Source organism: Metarhizium album (genome assembly GCF_000804445.1).
Source record: "Metarhizium album ARSEF 1941 chromosome Unknown scaffold_41, whole genome shotgun sequence".
Taxonomy (NCBI): Eukaryota; Fungi; Ascomycota; class Sordariomycetes; order Hypocreales; family Clavicipitaceae; genus Metarhizium; species Metarhizium album.
In genome coordinates this window covers 71,750-92,565 of record NW_024467615.1, presented here as the reverse complement: position 1 = coordinate 92,565, position 20,816 = coordinate 71,750, and the positions used below count along the sequence as shown (strand labels likewise).

The window sequence follows — 20,816 nt, the reverse complement described above, 5'->3', positions numbered from 1 at the left end:
GCCGATTCCTCTACGTCCACATGTCCCATATTGTGGCCAATTCCCTTTGAACGAGAGGGAAGCACCAAAGATCCAACGCCACTGAGCTCGAGAGCAGTGACGTGATGCCGACGTCTTAACTGGCTAGACCACGTCCACTCGAGTTCAAACCTTGCTGGAGCTTGTGGCTGTCAAAAATCACCCCGACGCCGCCCCGTCGTTTGTTGCGTTGGTTGGATGCCGACGTCAGTCACGCTGAGCGGCTCGATGCGCGCTCGTCCATTTGTGAGTTTGTGCACACGGTTTCGCGGCCGAGGACACCAGACCCAACGTGAATGCTAGCAAATTCCAATTTGCACACACGAAAACTGTACATCAAAGTATGTATCACAAAACGGCCGGAATGCTCCAACGCCAAACCGTCAAGACGCTGCCTGTCCCAAGTAAAACGTCGAAATTGCAACCCGAATCAAAGACATCTAAATGTGTATGTGCCATGGCCAGTCCGATAGCAAGGCCCCATGGCCGTATTGACGGACCACGTGCTGCGGAATCCGCTGGCCATTCAATGTGGTGCATGTGGTGGACCGTTTCTGGTAGCTGCTCCATTTCACACGCATCTCATGCCCGATTTTTTAATGCATCTAGTCGGAGGCGTTGGTTAGAGACAAGTACGCCGTCCAAGCGATGCCAACAGTCGATACGAACGGCTACGCAGCGCAGATGCTAGTCAGTAAAATGGTGATTGATATGCCGAGGCCGGGGGAGTGGTCCATCATTCAGGGATGGACTAGTCAAACTTACCAGCTGAAACTGTACGGGCATGAGGCGGAAGTTGACAATCTGCACAGCCGGCCAGACCACATAGTTGGCCTTGAGGGTAGGTACATACATGTCGCGGAGCTTGCTGCTAATGGCGCGACGTCCACCACCTTCGGCAACGGTCATGGCGACAAAGAACAGGCCCACACCGAAGGGGGCATACACAAACTGATCAAACACGACGCGCTTCGTGGCTGGCCCAAATGCGCTGGTCTTGGTGATGGGGAAAGCTCGTTCAAGGAATCGAAACCATTTGAACTGAAGGGGCGCGACGCAGAAACCATAGGCCATGAAACGGGTCAACCGCTCAAAGTCAAAGGCTGCTGGCGGGGCCTTGGGGTTGGGAATAAAGTCGCGTTCAAAGTCTGCGCTTTTGCGGTTGAGTTCGTGGATCTCAATGGAAAACTCGTCCTTATCTGGGCCCAAGCTCTTCTGAGAAGCGCGTGTTCGTATAGCAGTGATGCTCTGGGCAACGGTGTCGGCGACGCCACCCAATATGGCATTGGTGACCATCATGGTCATGACTACATTTTGGGCAGTGGTTAGCCATGTCGGTGGAAATCATGAGCGGCAGGACTGTCTGTAGGCGCATGCATGCGTACGTGGTCGTTCTTCATAGTATGTATTGAATCTCGCCGTCAATCGAGCGATGAGGGCCATCTCGATTAAGAAGACGATGGCATGGAGAATCGGCTGGGAGAGAGGACGCGGGTTAGATGGACTGCAAAAGAAACGCCAGATCCAGGGACGCCACATGTTGACGTCGATGGGCTGAATCCAATCTCGAGGACGAGGATGCAGACAGTGGAGGCGTAGGCACATCCACGAGAACCGATACTTACTATGCGACCAAAGAGATACTTTTCGTTGATGGACCGGAGGAGCCGTCTGCTGCTGAGTTGCCAGGACATGGCGGGCGAAATTGGCGCGAGGGCAAGGGAGGATGAAAAGGCAGAAAAGGAAGGCGGGCCGAGACTGGGGACGAGAATCGCACCAGCGGGTGGATTCAGCGACTCGGCGATTCCCGATCGATGACGACGCCGACGCGGGCGGTGGTCTAAGGCTGCAGGTCGGACGTCTTTGTTGCGCGGGGTGAAGGAGGCAACAAAAGAAACAGAGGCAGAAGCGATGGAAGCCGCAACAGAAGATGTTGACGAGGCAGAGAGATTGGCGGCGATGGGGATCGGATTGCCAAGGTGGCCAAAAGGACTGACGACGGTCGGTTCAGGGTTTGTGGTTTGTGGTTTGTGGTTTGTGGTTGGTGGTTGGCGACGCACTGTACGGAGTACGGCCACCTGCCAAGCCGCCTGACCGCCTGACCGACTGCAGTGTGCACCGTCTGGATGGCACGGCGGCACGGTGGGGACATGGATGCAGTGACGACACAGTGGGGACATTCATCCTACGGTGGCTTGAGGCGCGTCTTTGATGCCTCCGTCTTTGCTTTCCTGCTCGAGATGAGCCGGGTTTGCAGGTGGGTATATTTCTATTTGACAGCTGCAAACATGTAAGGCCAAGTTTATCAAGGGCCAACAGTTGTCCTAGATCGTACGGAGTAAGTCGGCACAACCTATGAGCCGATTCGGGGCGAAAACCCAATGGGCGGAAAACAACCATCCAAGATGAACGAGTCGAGAGCACGCTTGCGCAGCTCCTTACTACCCTTTCTTTCGTTCACTTCTTATACGTTGACTACGTTTAAATTCGCATTCCTGCTCCGGCAGCTCATGCGTCTTCTTGACTCACCATCTAGCATAGCGAAAGGCGTTTTCAGCGCAGCTATGTTTTCAGAATCCGTCGAGGGTGCTCAACCGGTTAAAATCATTCTTGTCATGTCCTGCAACGATCTCGTTGGCAATGACTCGATTACCGCACCACTCCTCAATACAAAAACGGCAGTAGCTTGCAAGTGTTTCTTCTTGGTGTATGACTGTGGATCTTTTAGGAGGCAAGTCAAGACTTGGCATCACAGAATTAAAAAGATCAGAGCGTGCTTGCTTGTGATGTTGAGTTTGAATATTGATAGAGGGTAATTGAGTTTATTGAAACCTTGGAAGTATTCTTGTGTATTTTCCGTAGGTAGGAACTAAGCTCCATGCCCAAGTCAAAGCTTGGGGCATGGCATTATGACGCGGCTTCAACATCATTCATGTTGTGTAGTTGGTGCGTGGTCGGCGGACGCGTGCAGCGTCCAGACTGCCGCCCGGCTCTTGGGCATTGACAAGACAGTGAATGAAGCTTGGGGTAGGATGTTGGAGTGTTTGGGGAGTTTTACATGCGGCAGATTTGATCAAGTTATACGTCACTACAAGTCCACATTCCCACCCCCAGTGCCTGGCCTCGTTTGTCTTTCGGGAATGAATCTTCGCGCCATCGCAATTTACAAATGATTCATCCTCCAAGGACTGGACTACGTATGCCAGACACCTCGATGGACTGCCAACCGCACAATTTTACTGGTCGACGCGTCAAGGAATCGCAGCAACAGCAATATGGCACGCGTCCATCAATGTAAACCCGCTCGCAATCGGGCAATCGAGCAAAGAAAGTGGCCCAGATACCTCGTTCTCATGCAGCGCACCAACAAATAGGCAGTTGATCAAGTGCACGACATATACCCGCTAGTACTGGCACAATATCCAACCCCCTTGCTGCATTCCTGTCACGTCTTGTCCGCTCACGTAGAATGCCAGCATCTACAACACGCTCAACTTTTGACAAAATCTTGGTGCTGCAGCCACATGTACAGGAGGGATGGATCCAAACCAGGCCTGGCTGGAGAGTAGGAGGCCGACCACGCCTCCTGCACACATAACATCGTAACTATATAAAGGCAGTGTAGCCACCGACATGCTGGCACGGGAAGAGACATATAAAAAGAAGAGAAGCCAGCAAAAAGGGCCAAAAAGAGGGGGAAAGCAAGAAAGAAGAAAGACCTCATCACGAAGCAGAAGCAAAAACGACCAACAGGACTTGACACACCAATATTTTTACTCTTTCAGATCTTTTAAACACATATAAGACACACCTTGTACCAATTCTTTCTTCTTTCAAGCCGACTGCTCATCATGAAGTCTAGTCTTGTTGCCGTTGCTCTCGCCCTCTTGCCTGGCACCGCCGTGGCAGGTCCCGCCGCCGTGCGCCAGATACTAGCCATGGACAATGAGAAGGAAGCCCCTGGCCTCGCCAAACAGCAGACGGACGAGATTGACGATTTCGTGACTAGCCTGCGCAAGCGAAGTCCGCAGGCTCTGGATTCTGATGGCGACGGCATCGACGATGTCTCTGAGGAACCCGACGCGACGGAAACCCCAACTGATGCCCAAACGGGAGATTCCGATCCTGGGAACCCGGGCAACGATGGCGAGTCCGTTGAAAATGGCGGTGTGGATCCAGATCAAGCTCCGGTTGACGATTGCCCTATTACTTCATCTATTCCATCTGAGACTGACAATAGCGCTGTGACTGCTCCAGCAGCGGGAGCCGGTGACGGTACCGGCAACGCACCAGCTGGAGCCACGTCGCCGACGACAACAACAACAGTAACGGTAACGGCAATCCCAACGGCAGCCTCTGCTCCTGGTCGTGGCTTCCTGGGAGGTGGTTTCCCAGGAGGGGGTATCCTGGGCGGCAGCATTATTCCCGGAATTTTGTAAATAGAGATTAAACGCTGTACAGTGCTACCACAGGAGACGCCGTGGGCTCTGAAAGCTGCCGGACAGGTTTGGGATGAGAAATGTGACATACTTTTTTTTTTTTTTTTTTTTTTTTTTTTTTTTTTGGACCGCGTCATTGACTACGACGGTTTGCCATGCCATCGCTAGACGGCACGGCTGTCAGCCCGCAGGCGTCTCGTACTTTTGCTAGGAACTAATCTGTTGGCTTTTAAATAGCCCGTAGTCCGCCAACGTGAACCTAAGAATCACTTAAAAGTCAGTAATTGGTCATTTTGGTTCTGGGAGTTATTTGGCGCGCAGCCATGCTCCCTTCCTAGAGCATCACCATTGACATTTACTATATAAATGTGAATATTACTCGAACCCCCAAGTGGTCTCGTAGATCAATGGCTTAGATCGCGGCTTTCCGGTGGCCGAGGTTCCAGGTTCGAGTCCTGGCGGGATCGATTTTTTGCCCACACCACGGCAGTCCGAACTTGGTTTGCCCAGTCGCAAAGATAATTTTTTTAACGGCGTCCATCGATCGGTTGGTTAGTGCTATGATAATGCATGGATTCTCCTTGCCCCTTACAGCGACTCGAGGTACGTACTTGCAAGAGGTCCTCCTCCGAGCCGGCCCGTTATCGCGCTCGGCAGTCAAAGAGACAACGGCTACCTGGTGTTAGAGAGCTTGCGAGCATACAAGCATAGACGTGCAATGTAATAAAGATGATCCATCTCTTCTTGGCCAAGTCCGACATGCCGCATGCCCCAAAATACGCCGACGGTCCCGCAGTCCATCTTTTCCCGTCGGTAGGAGGAAGGAGCATCTGTCATTGCCATTGCACGTACGGAGTAGACGTTGAAAAGCATTCCACCGCTTCAACGTCTCGGTCGACCAAGCGTCGAGAAAAGCAGCATTCCTGGCTTTGTCCCCTCCGCCAGGACATGCCGCAAAGCAATAACGAGAGCGGGAATAAGGAAGAGACAGAACCATGGCGTTGGATTTTTCAAATCATGTTTCAACAAAGATGCGGCACGACTTTCTTGGCCCCCATCGCAGTGTCTCGTCGCCCCACATGTCTCACTCAATCAATCTGCGACAAGTTCGATGCAGAGAGCATCGTCTCGATAAGCCTACAATAGAGCCAAGCAGATCTGCCTCGGTGCCGTTTATGTAATCAAAACTTGAATTATCGGTTCCCATCCTTCGCAGCCCACACCCTCCTCGCTCTTCCCAGCTCTACGCAGCGGTCAGGAGTGGTGTTGGACTTCCAGCCCCTACAGGACAGGCGCAACGCACGACTCAAGCTGTTGTTCATTCCAAGCGCGGGTGTTTGAACCTTCAGCACCATCAAGGCAGGAGTTGTGCATTGCAAAACACGACAAAATCAGCAGAGACAGTGGGGAATCGAGCAGATGCAAGAGCAGATCAAAGACTTTTTGTTCCTCGGCATGATAGCCCTCGTGTAAATATCCGGGTGACATTGGCACGGGACCGTCCCTAAGCAACTCGGATTGGCAGCGTCTTCTCCTGCTGACCATGCCCCCCGAAATGCCCATCGCTGGGACTGTCAAGCGACGGGGCCATGATGCCGTGGATGGGCTCAAAGTCGGACTGCTCACCCAGTCCAGGCGGGGGGAATGCGCGATTCAGCCCCCAGAACACGACGAAGCCCATGGCCAGGCCGACTACAAAACTCAGGTTGTACAGTCGGATCCAGGCCGTCCAGGCCGGATCCTCAGTGGCATTGACAGAGGCCGCGAGACCGGCTGCAACAAGTCGTGTTAGCTGGCCGGACATGGACCTCCTGCACAAGTATGGACGGATGGATGCGTCTTACGGATCATGGGCCATGCGCCCATGGAAAAGGCCGCGAGGGCGCGCCAGTTGAATCCGCCGTCGTACCAGTAAATCGACGAACCGTCTCCGCGGTAAAGGTCGCCTATCTTGAGCTTACGTCGCCTGATGACGTGATAATCCGCAAGCATGATGCCGCTGCGTTGGCTGTCAGACACCCGCGCCGATTCTTCCTACTCTGTTATGGACTGTACTCACGTCAGGGGGGCCAGAAAGATGCCAAAGCCGCCGAGGACCTGGAGAAATTTGGCAGCAGTGGCGAGCAATTGCCACGGCCTGTTCCTTGTCAGCAGCTTGCCGGGCAACAGCCGCACAAGACAGCAGGGAGGTGAGAATTACTGAACGGCGATGCCAATGACGGCCATGAGGGCGGCTCCGCGTCGGATGTTGATGTAGCGAGGCCAAAGGCCGGCCATGTCCATGCCGCACGACATGGCGTTGAGGACGACGGAGATCTAAGATCAGCGCATGTGAATAGCCGTCAGCGGTTGCACGACGCTCGATATGCGCAGAGTCTCCGAGCTTCTTACAGAGAGCTGAGAAGCAACGAGGCCCAATCCGCCAAAGAAGACGCCGGCCCGAACGCCAGCGCCCGACCCGTAGTATTCCTGCATGGCGGCAAGCAGGTAAATGGGATTCCAAATGACGACGTCGCCGCCGAGGACGTCGCGTGAGGCGCTGGTAACCACGATGCCAATGATGGCAGTGACGGAAATAGTCAGCGGCGTTGCGACGAGCTGCGACGGCACCGGCGCCAATTGCCTCGTTGCATATCGAGTCCAGTCCGATTGGCCCAGAGTGCCTCCGCCCCAAGCTCCCAGAATGGCAGTCAAGCTGAACATGAAGGCCCATCCCAGGTTGGGTGCCGTCCCAGGCTCCTGGAACATGGCTCCGGGACCATTGGCCTGGCTGACAGACCTTGATTTTGTCCAAGTCAGCACAATGGCCCAAGCAGCGGTGTGTTGTAAACAACTCAAGTTCGGCCAATTTGGTCCTACCATGTGAGCAGACCGAAGGCGGTGCAGCAGAAAAGAACAAAGCAAACGGCGAACGGAAGCTGTAGCCGTTCGGGGCGGATCAGGATTGCCGGTACAAAGGCGCACATCCAAACCACCAAGCCGATAAAATCCTTCGTTTCGAGGTGAGAGCTGGCCGAAAAGGAGTTGGGCAGACGAGCGAGGCCTTGTCGAGTCTCGTGTCAGAGTCACGCCCGGCAGATGGCTTTGCATCAAGGCCTTGATGACCCATGGAAGAACTTACCGGGAATGACGGCTCCGATGCAAACTCGAGTAGCCTGGCCGCCCCAGAATGCCTGGATGCCGAACCACATGGATGCGATAAAGACGCGCAGGATAACAGGAACTGCCGGTTGGAGTCTGATTAGCTCATGGGCCCAACATGCCATGAACAGGGAACCGGGCGATGAACTGACAGTATGACCCTCTCATTCCCCACGAGAATCGACTGCAAACCGTATAGCCAATGTAGTGTTGGGCACCCATCCAACCACAGGCCACCGCGAGAAGACCGGTAATAACGCCGCCAAGAACCTTGGTTAGAACTGCACGTCAGTCACCGCTGGTAGTGCATGGACGCGCCAACCGGTACTTACCACGGCCGCGATGGCTTGTTGTGGAGTGAGCCCGAATGCCAGCAGCGTGCTTCCGACGCTCCAGGCCGAGATGTTCGAGCCCGAGACGGTCCAGTATGCTGTCAAGATGTCAGAGGAAACTGTTGTCGCAACAGTCAGGACAACCACGCAGCCAGGTGCCTTACCCATGTACGAGATGGCGCCATAGGTTCGTCTTTCCTGGGGAATGGGAATCAGGTCGCGATTACACCATGTGGTGTTTTCGTAGTTGGCGTCATCGTCTTTGGGACTGTTGGAGGCAAGCAGAGGTCAGCTGCGGCGAACCTGCACAAGGCGGACGGGCAAGGTAGGTGAATCATCAGGTTGTACAACCATTGTAAACGCTCCCTCAGGGACGTGTTTCGTCTTTGGTCCATTGCGAGAGGAAATTTGCCCCCGGCTTCTGGTCGCGGTCTTGAATAGCCCGTCGCCGATGCCGCCGCCGCCGTCGTCGTTGTCGTCATCCACAGCGGCGTCGTATCTCCCGACAATGTTTATAACGGTAGTGTGGCCAACACAGACATGCGGGCAGGGACCTTTGTGGTTTATCAGCTTGGGAAGGGCTATTATTGTGATATCCACCCAGGCCTAGAATGGGAAAGCTGAAGAGAGGAGTCTGCGTACCTGTAGGGACAATACGTAAAACCCTGTGGTTGACCGAGAAAGCACACCATGTCGTACCAAGGCAAGGTACGGAGTACTCCGTATACTATACATTCATATACCGGCTAACCCTGGCTCAAATCCTGGTAACGTTAGAGGGGCAAGGAAAGGCGTCTTCTGTTGGTTCAAAATTTGACCCTCCTTGTGAGCCCCAGTTTCGTCTCATGTCGGCCCGCACGTCATGTTCTGCATGCCGGGCATGTTTGCCTTGCCAAGTCATCCCACCGTCTCCATTCTCGCTTCCCACCATAGGACGGAGCGTTCGGCGGTTCCGGCGAGCAGGCAGGCAAGTTCGTTGGTTGGTGGGGGCCGAGGCGATAGCCATGATTACCTCCGTCTTGTCGTGTGAGCAGTTGAGACCTGGGCTTCTTGAAGAGTCCGCTTTGAGACTGGTCATGCCGGATGGGATCCCCTTGTCTAAGTTTGTTCTCAGGTGGGTAATCACATCCATGTAGCGATAAGTTTACATGCCGCCAAGGGATGGTGGAGGCTGTAATATCGCACAACACATTAGGTTCCCGCTGGGGCCTGCAGACATCCGCAGCCCCACGTGTTACCTTGTAACAAACATGTATTAAGTTGCATGATGAGCGTCACATTGGCGAGCTCCTTCGTACTATGTAAGTGGGAAACCAGGCGAAGGATTGCGAAAGCTGTCATTGTCGACAAGCGAAGTTCCTGTTGTTGACAAGGCAGAGGATCCAACGGCGGGACGTGATCCATTTGTTCCTTAAAGCAGGACATACTGGATGACCCGGTGACTTGACCTGACATCTGCGTAGCATCGCTGCCCTTCGACCCTGTCCGTACGCAAGGAAGAGGAGAAAGACATGATGCGGAGCACCACACAAAGTCCATTGTGGGACTGGTAACAATATACAAGAACGGGGCCGCAAGCTGTTCTGCGCCAAGTCATGTCAACGCCATAGTCTTTCCTGTGGGCTTGTAAATTTTTTTGCTTCCCTGTTTGAGAAGTGCTCCTTTGGCTCCCGCGGATACTGGGCAAGAAAGTACTCTACTCGCAGTTTTGTTTCAGAATACCGAGTGAATGTGCGGAGATGAGCTTGAGCAACTTCACATCGGCAAAGGAGTTCATTTGAGAAAAAGAGAAGACACTGTTGGTGCGACCGTCTTCCTTTCTACGGGCATCATATATTCGTTATTTCTACAGATCGAATAGTCAGATGCATTTTGTTGGGGAAAAATCATACGTCATAGAGACTCGTCGGCGCCTTTAAACCAAGACGGCTTTGTTGAGTGCTGTTTCAACATCGGATCGGCGAAAACCAGCGGATCTGCCTAGGCAAAAGGCATTGCTGAGCAATGCTAGGCAAATGAGTCACCAAGCGTCGGGGGAGGATCCTTCGAATTTTTGTTTTGGAAAGGAACCATCCCGGAGGTCAGCTTGTGTGCATTAGCACGGGCTTGTCCTCGTGGTGTGTTGTCGTTTAAATCACCCGCGGTGCCGGCGGCAGCCACAAGTTTGACGTCTCTCTCCACGAGAAAGCACTCGACATCCTGCATGTCAAACCAGTCGCCATTGAGCTGTTTCTGTATATCGGGGGAGAAATCTGACAGAGGGACAGATCTTGCCTGCCAATGGCGGGATCGGCGCCTATAGGGACCCAGTTCCGGCGGCCAAGTGTAGTGGGTTCCGGCACCGCCAAGTTGAAAAAAGGGAACCGACCTCCAGCGATTGCCTAGTTCGTTCTAGATGATCTCGGCATGCAGAGCTGCGGCAAAGTAGGCTGCGAGGCAGCCACGGCCATTGCTGGATACAACAGTCCAAACTTTCGCCGAATGCCTTCAGCCGGAACGGAAGGATTAGTCAGCACCAGGTATCCGTGGTAAAGGATGGCCATGGGTAGTTGATCCATGAATGCAGAGCACTGGACGGGAAAATCTGCTTGCGAGTCTTGCGTACTTGGCCGTGTTGCAGGCTGGGGTAGCAAAGATTGCATAAAGAGCTCCGGATCTCATGACGGCTGCCCGAGCAGACTGTTAGCGACACGTGGTTCCTCGATTTTGCATCTGTTTTTTACAGACTCGCTTGGGCTTGATTCCCCTTAATCGTCGGAATTGGTGGTTTTGGCCAACCGCAAGCATTTCTCCAACGTCTCCCGAGTACAGCTCAGATTGGCGTGAGGCGCAAGAACACCAGATTGAAGAAGAGAGTCGCTCAAGGTGACAACGGTGGTGCTCATGTCCTCAATGGCCTGCTCTAGTTCAGATACATTTTGGGTCAGGAAGGATATTCTGGATTCTTTGCACAGGCGATAGGCTCGTTGGGCCTCACGTATCTGTCTCTTCCTCCTCTTCGTCCAAGGCAAGATGGGCAACTTAGCAATGCTGCTGTTAGAGCGAGCCTAATTTCGTGACGACTCACTTCTCTTGATCCCTCCGGGCCAACGCTGGGTTGTCTCTCTGACGCAGTGGTCTTGAAAAAAGACGTTGCAGCAGATTGGTGTCTTGGAACAAACGTAGGCTGCGGATTATGACGACTCATCAAGTTGCCGAGGCCCCCGGCATCAGCTCCACACAGGCTGGCTCCAGTCTCACGGTCAATATCTAGGTCGAACGACGAGGGCCGTGGGGAATCGCAAGCAGGAAAGTTGGTTAGAGTGTTTGGGGCAGTCGGAATAGGGTAAGTGCGCGCCGACAGGATGGCCATGAGGTCGCTGTTGGCCATGTCGACATGAGACGGTGCAGGCCGAGGTGTCGACAGGGCGGAGGCGGAGAGCTGGTCCGGTGCCGTGCCTGCAGCCCGCGCCGCCACGTCGTCGTTCCTGTCTCGGCTCACTCGCTGGTTGTCGGAAATAATCACGTTGAGACTATCTGTAGCCGGCGACAAGGGGCAGGCATGAAGTCGGGTCAAGTTGCCGTACAAAACGGCCACGGATCTGGTGTCGGCCCGAGGGCTGGGTGGGCAGGGGCGACCCTTACTATGTAGGATGAAACACGTGACACTAATGCGCAAGAGCCAGGCATGGCATGCATCCGAATAGATGCCTTTCTTGCTAAATTATCATGCATGACAAACATCCACCCATCGTCTATAGACAGTGTACACACACTCCGGAGGCCTACATGTATCGATGCGTCAGCGTCGGAGCGCGGGAGAGGCGAGACATGGGCCGAGGTGGCGGCCCGGGGAAGACAGCCGCAGGCGGGACTTGGACTGATTGGTTGGCTGGCTCCATGTGCGGGGCCCCCGCGCGCAGAGCTGCCATTCTGGCCTGGCTCTCCTCCGCCCTTCGGCTTCGTGTTCTCCTTCGACGGACACACGCAACACCGCACCACGCCGCCAGCACCACCGCAACACCTCCAATCACCACTATGGCAATGAAGGCGCTCCTGTTTCTGTTGATCCATTCGCTGGCTCCGCCGCCTCCGCCGCCACTTTCCGCCGCCCGACACGTCCCGCCGTAGCAGAGAGATGCTGTCCCGGCGCCGCCACACGGCGTGCCGTCCAGGAAGTCGGCCCCCGTCACCCGACATGACTGCGAATCCGAGTTCGATCCTGACCCCGTGGGAGAGCAATTCATTTGGCAGCTGTTGAAGTCACAAGCCGACGCACTCGCCGACCGGCCGGTCGAGTTGAAAAGCACCAGGCTGCATTGCATGCTGCGCGACGTGCATTGTCCCGAGGCGCATGTGGTGCCGTTGTTCCCGTCGCCACACGACTGTCCATCAGGAAGCCGGACATCCGTCGGGCACGAGGCTGAAGATCCATTGCACGATTCTTCCGGGTCGCACGGCCCAGTACTCGCTCTGCAAACACTGCCGCTGCTCGATACCTGGCACTGTGACGTGCAACAGCCGTCGTTGGAAGGATCGCACGCGGCGCCGTTGACGAGCTGGCAAGTTGCTGGATTACAACATCGACTGCTTGCGCCGCAGCCCGCTTCTCCTCCGCAGTCGCACTCCTCGCCAGGCTCGACGACGCCGTTGCCGCACACTCCACTTGAAATCGTCCTCACATTCTCATTGTCCGACAGACAAGACGTGCGGATGAGGTTGCGCTGCATTGCGGTGCAGATGGTGGCAATGGTACATGGCGAGAACTCTGTCATGCTGGTCGAGGCCGCCGGGTTCATGATATATCTCCCATTCGCGTCACAAGCACTCCCGCTGAGAGGGCAGCATCGCTCCGAAGAGGCAGAGCGGCATTCTGCCGTGCAGTCATGGACCGCTCCAAAGTTGTGTCCGAGCTCGTGTGCCAGGACCTGCCACTCGGATCGCGTCCTAACAACCACATTGGCTCCTGGCGCTCCCCTCGACTGGCTGTCGCCTCCGTTGCATGCGGTTCCGATCCAGGCGATGCCGACAGTTGAGCCGGACGGACATGCACTGAACAGAGACCAGACTGCGTTGCCGTCTGGTCCCGTGCTGCGTTTCCAGCTGGTGAGGCGCTGGAGCCGACCTGAGATGTCTACTTGGCCACCGCAATCCAGATTCCACGGCGTTGAACTCGAAGCACCGCTGCTCGGGCAGTTTCGGTCGCTTATCGTCAGGTTTTGTACCCTCAACGACATGTTGAAGCTCCGCTCGTACAGCCCAGACGCAGTATTCACAACCGACAACACATGTTCGCGGAGCTGGTCCGACGATTCGAACTGTGCTGTGTAGGAACAATCCGTGGCGATTCCAAGCAGTGCAATTTTCCGCGACGTGGGACAATCGGGAGGCGATCGAACTAGGCTGCCGAGGTCCAGACCACTTAAACCGCCGCTCTGGCGTCTCGCCATGTCCTTGTTGCCAGTCGCCAGACCGAGATGGACCTTGTTGAAGTCGAGTTCGGAAATAGGGCACGTCACATTATTTTGCTGTCTCTTTTTGAGTTCGAGGCCGAGGTATGGCAGCTGTGAAGACTCTGTCCATGCCACCAAGCGCGGACCTGAGCCTGCTTCAATCGAAACATCCGGCTCCCCGGGAGATCGTGTTCTTCGGTAGGTGGAGTCCTGCACAACATGATACTCAATGCCGTTGATGCTGAATGCACCTTCACCGAGTTGCTCTCCGTCCCTCACAGAGAACGACATCCTTGCCCATCCCGAAGGGGACACTGTTTCTGCCTGTCTCCCTCCGTCTTGCTCCAAGCGTGCCGTGCCGCGAAATGCTAGGTGGCTGCCCGCCGGTATGGTGGCAACCGACTGTGTGGACCCGTCCGCTCCAACATGACGTACAACAACGGGGTGCAAAAAGAGATCGTCATTCCGTTGCAGATCCAAGATGACCTTCTCGTGCAGGGCGCCGCGGATGAAGAAGGACATTCTTACACTCTGCGATGCCGATCTTGTGACGAGCTCCGAATACTTGACCCCATCTAGGCGGAATACCTCTCGATGGTTGTCATTGCGGAACGATTCGCCTGCAGATTATGAGATTTTGTCAACACAGCCATGGGCCAAGAGAAATAACATCCAAACACCACACAGTGAAACACGAACCATTGCTATGCCGTATCAGCAACAAAAGTATGACCCAAAACGCGGGCAATAGATTGGGTATCTGCATTCTGTTTGAACTGCAGCGGGGAAGAAGAAGAGAAAATCATCCCGGCCCGGTCTGACTGTTCACCAGGGACAAGGTGAGTGGCAACGCATGATGATATATGTTTTGTTAGAATCTGGCGTCGCATTCCGGGCGTCGTTGACGACGAAGGACGAAAGAAACGAAACTTGGCGGCCAAGAACTTGCATAGCCTCCGCGCGAGGCCTTTTTTTTTACGGCCAAGCCAAGGCGCAGACATGAAGAAACGAAACTTCGGGGTCTATTTCGTGCGTCGTCCTATTTCGTGTGTGGTAAACATTGGGTCTCTCTCTCCAAGCCCTGCTTCTTGACTACTGACCACTGGCCAACGCGGCCTCTGGCCTCATTCTCCCGATGGTTTTGAGACGGCGACTGCTAAATGGCGTAAACTTGGCCCTCCGGCTTGAAGTGCAGGTCCACGGACGGGGACAACCAGCTACGGGAAATACCATTTACCATTCATGTCTGACCAGACAGGAGGCTCAAGTCACAGTCAGCCATGACTGTAAGCTGCATAAGGGATCGGCTTGCTACCAAGAACGGACGACTACAGGTCGAGTCGATTCTGACATGAATTGTCAGCAGCCAACATACGCGGCAACTCAGCCACCACACACAGCTAGTAAGCCTGCTTCGGAAGCCCGTTCCCGTCGTGTAGTCTGGATGAGCCACGCGTCCGTGATCAACGCACACTTGACCCGAAGCTTTTACAGTTTCATGGTTCGAAACGGGTCTTGGCGGAACCACAATATTGGAGTAGTGCTCCAGTCTCCGTCCAAGGGGACGACGCCAAGTAGGCCGATAAATCCGGGGACAATTAATATTCTGAGAACTGCAAGTCTCCTCCCGCCCACGCCAATGCCGCCAATGCAATGCCAGTACGCGTACGCGCCAGTCGCCCGGGTCCACGTCAGGTTTTAGTCCTGCGTCTTGGGTGCTGGCTGGAGTCTTGGCTGCCGACCAAGGCCTTCGAGATAGACTTCCGTGCGCAGATGTGTGCGAAGCCTTGGCACCGCGGCCTTTGTCGCAATCCTGTTGCGTCCAAGGTACAGTATTATACTCCGCATGGTGGCTTGTTTTGCTTTGCTTCATAAGCGTATTTGTCAGCCTTTGCGACGAGTGCAGAGTTGTGAGTCGGACACAGCCAACTGCTGCCACGCGTGGCACGGCATGAGGAATCTGGTTTGCAGCCCTAAACAAAAACTCTGTTTCTCGGGCTAGCAAAGTGCTCGTCTCCCGCGCGCGTATGATGAGGCAGGCCCTGGCTTCACGTGCCCCATATTCAGAAACATGGCGCAGCGCGGGAACGCTTGCCTGCCCGTGTCCCAACGCTAGACTTGACCAGGACATGCGGCAACTCGATGTAGATGCGGATTTTTTCCAAGACAATATTATCAAACTCTTCTTTGTTCCTGTAATCTATTGTCGCAGCACACCTGCTTATATGTGCTTGACTGTTAAACGGAAAAGCCTCAACTATATGACTAGCTGCAATACATAAAGGTTGCAGCTATCACAATAGCCTAATTAGCTACTAATAGGCTTAGGCGCTAAGGTATTAGGGCAATAAGGCCTAAAGGGCATAAATCTCTTTATTGCCTAGTTAAGTTATATATATAGGCACTATTTTATATATAAAACTCTTATTAGTTAGGCCTGTCAAATTAAGAAACTAAGGACCTTAAGACTATATAATGTTATATGTAAATATAAGTAATTTGCTCTGAGCCATGATCAGACAGACCAAGCCCTTGTTACATTGACGACAGCTTTGGCCGACAATTTGCTACCGAAAACCGACGATCCAAATCCACTGTCCCAATCAGAAACCAGTTAACACCAGGAAAACCAAAAGGCAATTTCCATCAGGCTTTGCGCAATAATGTCGGGTCGCCTGTGGTGTTGGGGGGAAATATGAGCTCCTCTTATGCGCCGGTGTCCTTCATTTGATTGAGCATCTCTGCAACCTCCAAAGCTGCCTGGAGAGCTGCCTCAATAAACTTGCGCCTCGCCTCCGCCGCATTCTCAATGCCAGCAACTTGGCTCCCGTCCTGGGTTAACGAGCCTGCACCATCAGGTACCTGTCTGCTGGCAGAGAGCGCCATGCAAGACGTGGCAGCACCTGGCCAAGTTAGCAGCAGCACTAGAGTCGGCCGTGAGGAGCAACAGGGACAACTCACAGGCCAGGGCAACAATCCCAAGGCGGACCATGGGGAGTAGCACAGATAGTTTGTATGTGTGTAGGTGAACTGGAGAGAGGTTGGGCGTTTGGCCTCTTCAACAGTGCAAAGAACACCGGGTAGATATAGTAAGGGAATAGACTGATACAGCTCGGATTTGTGGCCGCGAGTCAGGGATGTATATTAAAGAACTATCCAAAGTGGCATATACTCCACTATTAGGACATGTAGTTGGTAAAGAACATGACGAAGCGTCTTGCCAGAATGTTCCTAGGGGTCCAGGTCCCTCATCGGCCTTTGTTAGACTACCGACTTATTGCGAGGTGCCCTGATCTTAGGACCATGCTGGATTTATACCGATATAATCAGGGACTAGCATATTGAATTGCTTAAATAGACGGGCTGTGGCTGGCACCTGACTTGTGCGGAGCTATAACCCAGACCCTACGCAATATGACAGCAGAGAGCGATATAACAGTACATGAACCCCGAGAAGGTGACGAGATTTCTCTCACCAACTCTTGGGACACGACGCTGGAGGTATACGGCAGTGAATATACCTTTCCTTTGATAGAACAGTACATCAAGGTGAAGTGTGCTGTTTCCGCACAGAAAGTTGCAACAGCAGTGAACAAGGATAGGTTTGGACGTTTCTTGGACGTGCAGGTGAGCTGTAGATGGCCCCTTTCCGCAGGACATGTATATCATGACTATGTCTATATTGGGCCTGTGCACGTGTAAGCAGGAACCAAGGCGATATATATGTATATTTATATATTACAGTTTTATTATAACTCTGACCTGTTAAGGAGTAAGTTATCCGGCACAATATCACTAGATATATTGGACAGCAGATTTCTGCTATACAATGTTACGCAAGTAATAAAAAAACCCGAAACTCGGCCATGTTCTCCAATAGTGAATGTCAGAATAAGATATCTAGCTACTTGCCCCATACAAGCACCTACATCGCCTCACCAGCGACCTTCTTGTGCCGGTGCCTAAAGTTCCGCGGCTCGTGAGATTGTATCATAATGGCAGAAGATGGTGAAAATGGTCTCAACCACGGCTGTTCTTCGCTAGCTGTCTGCATCATGCCCAGGAGCGGTCCTCCAGCACACGCTGCCTCGTATCTACGAACGTAGCTATTCGTTCATCACTTCTCAACGAGGACCTTCACATTGTCCATGTGGGTCTTGAAATGAGCAAGCCTGACGACGGGCCAGGGCAAAAGGCAAACTATCAGCTTACTCTGGTTTTCGGAAATGAATTCTATAGCATTGCTGTGGGGATGTAGCCATGACTCGTGGCATTCCGAGTTTTGATTTTTACAATTTTTATGTGAGCAGACAGGTCGATATCAGGGAGAAGACGATGCTAAAGAAACACCTAGTTTAGAGCAGCCAGTCGAAATATAAATTGCGTGGAATGGTCTGCAAATAGTGCTGGCTTTTCACACTCTTGACCTACTACTGTAGCCGAAATTCTACGAGGCATTTGTCCTCATATTCACTACACACACAGCGGATCGGCGGAGCTTTGCAGGCCATGAAGGCCTACAAATTCATTGCAATCTTTGTAGGGCAGGCCTTTGCGGCTTCAAGCTCGGATCTCGAAACACCGGGCACCTTGAAGGGCACAACCGCAAACGCAGCCAGCGAGCTGCAGCTCAGTGGTCAAGCCACTCAAGTTATTCGAGATGACGCAAAGGCAGCATACCACGACTACAACCCCAGGAGCGTCAAACGCCAGATTACCACGACCCCAGCAATTGTGTATCGTGTAGACACATTGTCCCCCAAGCAAGTCAGGGCACAGGGAGGATTCCCACCTCGGCAGTCGAGTCTGTACGTTGCCGACTTTAGCATCTACGCGCACTCACGAAGTACCCTCACTCACGGGCGGTCGCCGTATGTTTCTACCTCGATCCGTCCGCAGGGGGCGGAAATCTTCGCCGCCCCAGGGCGGGCTTCCTGGCTGTACGAGATTCATGCCACGCCGAATTTTATAGATACTTTTACTTCGCTTGGAGGGGCCGAAATGACGACTTGCGGACAGCCATACTGCTTGCATAGAGCCGAGCGAGAATTCCTGGCAACCGGCGGCATCCGATGGGACCAGGTCATCAGCTCTACTCGTCTGCGTAACGGCAGAGACACACCTGGGAAAGATAGAGTGGTACGGCGCAACAAGGACTACAATGCCATCTACAACGAGCTCAGGGCCGGCGGGCCGCAGTACCAGCTTGCTGGGTTCCCCAAAGGTCACGAGGCGTGGACCAAGGAGCGATGGAGTCCCTATCTGGAGGCAGACATCTCAGAGAGCGGCCTCAGATTCGCAGACGAAAGTGGCAAGGCGGTAGGATTAAGCAGAGACAGTCCGTTGCAGTTTGACATTACGTACAAAGTTGGCAAGGCAAGCGCCTTCTATAGGCCTTCGCCGAAAAAAAACAAAGACCTGCCGCCGTCTAAAGGGAAAGGACAGGAGAATTCTGTGCTTTGCCGACGGTCAGGACAGACGTCACAGGATTGCGACGACCGCCGAGAAGAAGAGGTGGCAGAGGAGGAGCCCCCAGCAGGTGCTAAGCAGATCGAGGCCGCCAGACGGGCTGAGAGCGTATCAGACAAAGAGTTTGTCGAGCTGGCAACAAAATACGAGCTGAGCAGGGTGCCATGGGAGTGGCAAGCAGAGGGTATAAAGTCGCTCTCAGACGTCCGAACAAAGCTCCTTGCGTATAGGCCGATTGAGCCGACTTCGCCAAGATTACGTCCTGGAAATGGCGGCGCAATTATGAAGGTTGTCGGAGAGGCGGGAGAGGCCTTATGGGTAACCTCCGTTGTTCATGCCTTCGTCACAAACTCAACCGCCTTGGGCCGGGCGGCGGCCATCACGGCCATCATCCCCTTTGTGGGCTGTGCTGTCAATACTGCGGCTGAAGTCGAAGAGAGGGAGGACTCTGCCATCATCACCATTGACTCGGCCTTGTGCTTCATTGGTGATGCCTTGATTCTGGGCGGCCTGGTCCCTCTTGGTTTTGTTTTTCACTTGGCTCGAATCATTATCCAAGCCTTTACTCCCCCTCCTGAACCTCCAACCAAGGAGGAGTTGCTCAAGGTCCGCGACGAGCTTTGGAATCATTTTCTCCATGAGCATGTCTTTAGATACATATACTCGCACAGCTACAACGACCCGAAGCAAGAGTTTGCTTTCAAGTTGAATAATACTCTTGCCATCACTTCAAGGAGCGTCGTGTCTGAGGCCGCGCAGACCATCGGCGCGCTTAATGCTAGCAGCGAAATACACGAGTCGTACATGGACTCGGAGCCAGGACTGGATCCAGTGAAGCTCGAGACTGGCTCACGAGAAGCCATTGGAAAGATAAGAGACTCTTTGGCTGCTGAGATTTTGCGCAAGCAGCGCGAAGTAATACTTGGTATCCCGACGGCTTTACACGAGGGCGAGGCCCTCTCACTTAGGGAGACGGGCGAAGCGTTCAACACGAAGTTCATCACTCGTCTGACAAGCCGAGAGACCGTCGAAGCGTATTCGCCGCTGAAGTGGAAGCAGTTTTTCTTGGAGGGACTTTTAATGCTCGGACCAGGTCCAGGAGACGCTTTTTTGACGCCGCGCATTGAGGAGTACCCCTATCAGCATGCTCGCGCGCACTTGGTCAGGGCTGGAGAATATCTGAAAGCTGTGCCTGTAATGATGCCGCGCATTTTGGATACCGCCTTCGTTATTGGCCAGTCAAAGGGACTGGCAGATATTCACCGGCGCCTTCTGTCAGGGCGCGATTATATCAAGCAGGAGGCGAAGAGATTGGGGGGATTCGATTTGCCAGACACCTCTGTTGATGTGTTTGCTATTCTGCAGGCAATCGACGTCGCGAAAGTGCTCCAGGGTCGGCTCAAGGAAGAGAACATCACCAGGGTCTTCCCCGTCGAGAATGACGAAGCATGCCGCGGACTGCAACTTCTACTTGCTATGAAATGCGGCAGGCTTTACGAGGATGCAAAGCTCGAGGCAGCCGAGAGGGAGAGGCGAAGAAATCCCTGGATCCTTAGTACCGAGCCTCCCGAGGGACTCGTCAATCCACTCATTCCCCCTATCCCACGGGATCCTGACGGATTTCTCGTGAGCCTGATGCTTGGAATTATAGATACAGTTCTTGACGTGGAATATGATGAATCGGCCAACGGTCCACTGAGAGACGAGTTGGACAGGATACAAACACGTCTCACGAAGCTTCGAGAAATGGTACAAGATACCGTGGCCTTGGCTAGCTTTGGGCAGAAAGAATCAAACCACAGAGCACCCCAACTGGTGTAATGCTACGTCTCACGCTCGTCTAAGCTGCCTCGGATATCAAGGGGAGCAGACTTTCCGTGGGCAGAGTCTGGTCAGGTGTTGAACTGTTGAAGCAAGAGCTTTTTCGCAGAGTTGACAGTCCCCGACGACAAGGAAATCCGCGGCAGGAGGCGCGGTGTTCTGGC

General features: G+C 53.7%; 6 protein-coding genes across 6 annotated transcripts; 2 read left to right on the top strand and 4 right to left on the bottom strand.

Annotated features, from left to right (window-relative positions):
* Window positions 1–623: 623 nt before the first annotated feature.
* On the bottom strand, window positions 624–1,712 carry MAM_08045 (Mpv17/PMP22; the record flags this gene model as incomplete). The annotated part of the gene is made up of 4 exons (XM_040826843.1): window positions 624–689; window positions 784–1,325; window positions 1,404–1,494; window positions 1,644–1,712. The coding sequence occupies 4 exons, from the start codon at window positions 1,710–1,712 to the stop codon at window positions 624–626; spliced, it is 768 nt and encodes a 255-aa protein (XP_040675181.1).
* A 2,157-nt stretch (window positions 1,713–3,869) lies between these two features.
* MAM_08044 (uncharacterized protein) lies at window positions 3,870–4,457 on the top strand (the record flags this gene model as incomplete). The annotated part of the gene is made up of 1 exon (XM_040826842.1): window positions 3,870–4,457. The coding sequence occupies one exon, from the start codon at window positions 3,870–3,872 to the stop codon at window positions 4,455–4,457; it is 588 nt and encodes a 195-aa protein (XP_040675180.1).
* Window positions 4,458–5,961: 1,504 nt separating this feature from the next.
* On the bottom strand, window positions 5,962–8,325 carry MAM_08043 (Permease, cytosine/purines, uracil, thiamine, allantoin; the record flags this gene model as incomplete). The annotated part of the gene is made up of 10 exons (XM_040826841.1): window positions 5,962–6,230; window positions 6,302–6,456; window positions 6,517–6,594; window positions 6,658–6,773; window positions 6,849–7,236; window positions 7,317–7,500; window positions 7,579–7,680; window positions 7,751–7,868; window positions 7,931–8,198; window positions 8,249–8,325. The coding sequence occupies 10 exons, from the start codon at window positions 8,323–8,325 to the stop codon at window positions 5,962–5,964; spliced, it is 1,755 nt and encodes a 584-aa protein (XP_040675179.1).
* Window positions 8,326–10,677: 2,352 nt separating this feature from the next.
* On the bottom strand, window positions 10,678–13,884 carry MAM_08042 (ADAM 8 precursor; the record flags this gene model as incomplete). The annotated part of the gene is made up of 3 exons (XM_040826840.1): window positions 10,678–10,827; window positions 10,998–11,577; window positions 11,699–13,884. 3 exons carry the CDS (start codon window positions 13,882–13,884, stop codon window positions 10,678–10,680), a joined length of 2,916 nt encoding a protein of 971 aa, XP_040675178.1.
* Window positions 13,885–16,068: 2,184 nt separating this feature from the next.
* MAM_08041 (uncharacterized protein) lies at window positions 16,069–16,354 on the bottom strand (the record flags this gene model as incomplete). The annotated part of the gene is made up of 2 exons (XM_040826839.1): window positions 16,069–16,265; window positions 16,324–16,354. 2 exons carry the CDS (start codon window positions 16,352–16,354, stop codon window positions 16,069–16,071), a joined length of 228 nt encoding a protein of 75 aa, XP_040675177.1.
* Window positions 16,355–17,871: 1,517 nt separating this feature from the next.
* Window positions 17,872–20,652, top strand: MAM_08040 (Heat-labile enterotoxin, A chain; the record flags this gene model as incomplete). Its single annotated transcript, XM_040826838.1, has 2 exons — window positions 17,872–18,170; window positions 18,399–20,652. 2 exons carry the CDS (start codon window positions 17,872–17,874, stop codon window positions 20,650–20,652), a joined length of 2,553 nt encoding a protein of 850 aa, XP_040675176.1.
* Between the last annotated feature and the right edge of the window lie 164 nt (window positions 20,653–20,816).